The following is a 3,443-nucleotide window of genomic DNA, read 5'->3' as shown; positions in this document are numbered from 1 at the left end:
GGATGGATGAGCTCAGGGTGGTGTCTCTGGGCTGTGTGGGGTGGTGACTCAGTTCCTCCCTGGCCTTCAAGGACTGGGATGGGAGGGCTAAGGACATAGCAGTCCATTGCAAGGGCCACCCAAGCCTCCAGGGATACAGTGCTATTTCAAAAGTCTGCTGTTCTCAGAGGCAGCATGGATTTCCAGCCACCCACTACTTCTCCGTCCATTCAGCTCAATCAAGCAACCTTCCTGTATTCTACTCAATTCACAGTATTTCTAAATGGGAGCAATTTTCCAAACTACAACTTATATATCAAATAAAATCAAAAGAAACCCACAATGCTGATGATTAAAGCCCTCTCTTGGAGAAAAGTGCCAAGGGGTGTGTCTCATTGGAGGGCAGAAGTCAAGGTTAATTGCATGACTCACCAGGAAATATTAGAAAAAAATATTTGGAAGCTTTTTCCTTTTACCTCCCCTCTGCTCCCTTCATGGAGAAGGAAATGGCAACCCACTCCAGTATTCTGGCCTGGAGGATTCCATGGGCTGAGAAGCCTGGCAGGCTATAGTCCACGGAGTCGCAAAGAGTTGGACACGACTGAGCAACACATGCACACACGCACACACACAGCTCCCTGCAGACAGCTCCTCCGGACTGAGACTGACAGGAGGCCAGACCTAGATGCCAAAGAGCCTGGGAGACAGGTAAACAGTGTGTCTCTACTCAGAGCCAAGGTGAAAGGAGCTCCTTTGGTGCACAGCTTGGCCATTTTCTCTGAGAGTGAGGTCCAGAGTCTGTTCTGGATCGCTAGCTCACGGCCGCGGGTTGGTGACCTTCTCCCTGCAAACACAGGGAGCTTCTCCCTTGGTGGTTAATGAAAAAAAAAAAAAGTCACTCAAATGACAGCTTTGTCATGTGAAAGGAAAACATTCCATTTTAATATGCTAAAGAAGTCACTGGGGATACATTAGAAAGGGTCCCCTACCAGTAAGCCCTGCTTGTCTATGGAGCAGGTTGACAAGGGCTGGTTCATCCCCCAAAATAACTTATAATAGCTAAGTCAGGCCTGCAGTTAGACTTCCTCTGGATCACTGGCTTACAGTCTTATCTCATTCTTCTAACAAATGTTTCCTAATAAACCCAGAGCTTCTGCCTGCCAAGAAATGGCTACTGGAAGCGTAACTTTCCTTGTCCCGGAGCTTCTGCACCGAACGCCTAAATCCTGTAGTTTGGGGTCTCGGCACCAGGACCGCTTGGTGCCTGGTTCCAGCGGCTCCTGGCCGGTGCAGTAGGAGACCTCCGACAGGTGCCTGAGAACCACCCCGAGGGGGTCTGCTCCTGGCAGGCCCAGCGCCCGTGGCTGCGGCTCGAGCCGAGTCCCGGGCGCCTCCCAATCGGGGGTGGGGGGTGGGAGGACACGGGACCACCCGGGACAGAGGCCTCGCCGCAGCGTCGGGGTCCCTCCACGCTCTCCAGTCTCCGTCGCCTTCAACGGTCCTGGAAGAAGGGGAACATATGGCGGAGCAGGCCTTGAATTTGCGCCACCCGGCTGCCCACGGAGTCTTTCCCCTTGGCTGGCGCCGCCGCCGCTCTGGCCGTCTTCTCCACGACCTGCGCGCCCACTGCGCTCGGGGCGCGTTTCAGTGTCCACGCGGCGCCGCCGCCGCTGCTGCTATTGTTGTTGGCGTTGTTACGGTCCCGGTCTCGGCCGCCTGCCGTCTCCCAGTCCTCGGCCCCCGACAGCTCCCGCAGGCTCCAGGGCGCGTCGGGCCTCAGGTAGTGACAGGCCCGGTGGCCGCTGTGGTCGCGGCGCGTGGGGTCAGCCCCCAAGGCGCCCACCAGCACCTTGATGACCATCTCGTGGCCCTGCAGGGCCGCCAGGTGGAGGGGCGTGAGGCCGCCGCTACCCGGGGCGCTCACGTCGAGCCGCAGCCCCCGGCGCTGGGCGAAGTCGTGCACTAGGATGAGTTCCTCGTGGCGCCCGTGCTTGGCCAGCCAGTGCAGCACCGAGTAGCCCGTGATGGGGTCGCCCCGCAGCAGCAGCCCCGGCTCGGCTTCCAGCAGCTCCTGCAGCGCCTCAAAGCGGCCTTCGGCGGCCGCCAGTATCCACGCGTGCTCCCGGGGCTCCAGGCACAGCCCGCTACCGCCCGGTCCGTTCGGCCCGCCCGGGGACTGCTCCTCCGGGCGCTCCTCCGACAACCACCCGGCGGGAGCCGCCCCCTGCAGCCCCAGCTGCTCCAGCCGCGCTCCCCGCCGGCGCGCCGAGCCTGTTCCCGAGGGCATCAGCGCGCCAAGGAAAGGGGGCTCCCCGGAGGCGGTGGTGTTGCCCCGGTACCTGCCCAGGTTGCCGGCGTCCACTCTCGAGGGGCGGGGCTGCGGGGCGTTCCTCGAGCTCAGCTTGGTTGATGCGAAGGAGGCCTTGGGGGCCGGCTTGGCGGCCCCTCGGGGCTCGGCCATGGTCCGGCCGCCACGGCGGTCCCAATGTCTAGCGTCGGCTGCCCTTCCCGGGCCCCACCGAGAGGAACTGGCGCTGGCTTTGGGGAAGGAAGCGACTTGAGCAATTGAGCTCGGAGGGAGGGAGCGAAGGAGGGGAGGAGAGGAAGGGAGAGCGCAAGCGAGCCGAGGGAGGGCCCGGGCGCTGGGTCGGGGGGGGGCGGTGGGGGCGACGCGGAGGGGTGGGAGCTCCGGCCCGGCCCCTAGGGCGAGCCCCTCTCCAGCGCCCGGGGTGCAGCCGCCGCCTCCGTTCCCCCAGGTTTCGGGCGGCCCCGCCCCAAACGGCCAGGTGAGCTGGTGGCCCCGCCTCCCGCCGGGCGAGGGCCACCGTGCTGCGGCCGAGGGGGCGGGCTGCGAGCGGGCTCCGAGCGCCGCCCGGAGCCGTCCGGCTGCCCCAGACCCCGGGTTCTCTGCATCCCCACAGCTACCGGGGTGAAGAGGATCCAGGGAACTCCCTCGCCGGCGAACTGAGCTCGGCTTCCAGCCAAGGCCTCCGGGAGCGTGCTCCTTAAGGCTCCGCGGGCGCTCGCTCCCCGCCCCTTCCTTCGCCCTTCCCTCTTATCTCCTAAGAAGTCTCCGTGCACTTGGTCCCTGAGCCGCCTTCGTCCCGCGCCTCGCATTCGGGGAGGTGGCCTGGCTGCCCCGTGTGACTAGGGTTCCCTTGCACTCCCCTTTTGTGCCGTGACCCTTCCCGCAGCTGCCCCGGATTCCTGCAGAGAAACTCGAGAAAGGGTCCAGGCGGGAGCCCTTCCAGGGAACTGAGGACTATTCCCCTGCTTAGGGCTTCCCCGATGGCTCAGTGGTACAGAATCCGCCTGCCTATGCAGGAGACATAAGAGACGTGGGTTGGATCCCTGGATCGGGAAGATCCCCTGGAAGAGGGCATGGCAACCCCCTCCAGTATTCTTGCCTGGGAAGTCCCATGGACAGAGGAGCCTGGTGGGCTACAGTCCATGGAGTAACAAAA

General features: G+C 62.9%; 1 protein-coding gene across 1 annotated transcript; it reads right to left on the bottom strand.

Annotated features, from left to right (window-relative positions):
* Positions 1-894: 894 nt before the first annotated feature.
* SOWAHD (sosondowah ankyrin repeat domain family member D) lies at positions 895-2,920 on the bottom strand. Its single transcript, XM_043897636.1, has 2 exons — positions 2,905-2,920; positions 895-2,517 (listed from the first exon to the last, which is right to left on the bottom strand). The coding sequence occupies exon 2, from the start codon at positions 2,438-2,440 to the stop codon at positions 1,472-1,474; it is 969 nt and encodes a 322-aa protein (XP_043753571.1). The 5' UTR covers positions 2,441-2,517; positions 2,905-2,920; the 3' UTR covers positions 895-1,471.
* Between the last annotated feature and the right edge of the window lie 523 nt (positions 2,921-3,443).

This window comes from Cervus elaphus, chromosome X, assembly GCF_910594005.1.
Source record: "Cervus elaphus chromosome X, mCerEla1.1, whole genome shotgun sequence".
Taxonomy (NCBI): domain Eukaryota; kingdom Metazoa; phylum Chordata; class Mammalia; order Artiodactyla; family Cervidae; genus Cervus; species Cervus elaphus.
Note: the sequence above shows the minus strand (reverse complement) of the source record. Positions and strands in the feature narration are given on the sequence as shown.

Bases quoted from the DNA above. Each gene is read 5' to 3' on its own strand.
- SOWAHD (XM_043897636.1), bottom strand. From the start codon at position 2,440: ATGGCCGAGCCCCGAGGGGCCGCCAAGCCGGCCCCCAAGGCCTCCTTC.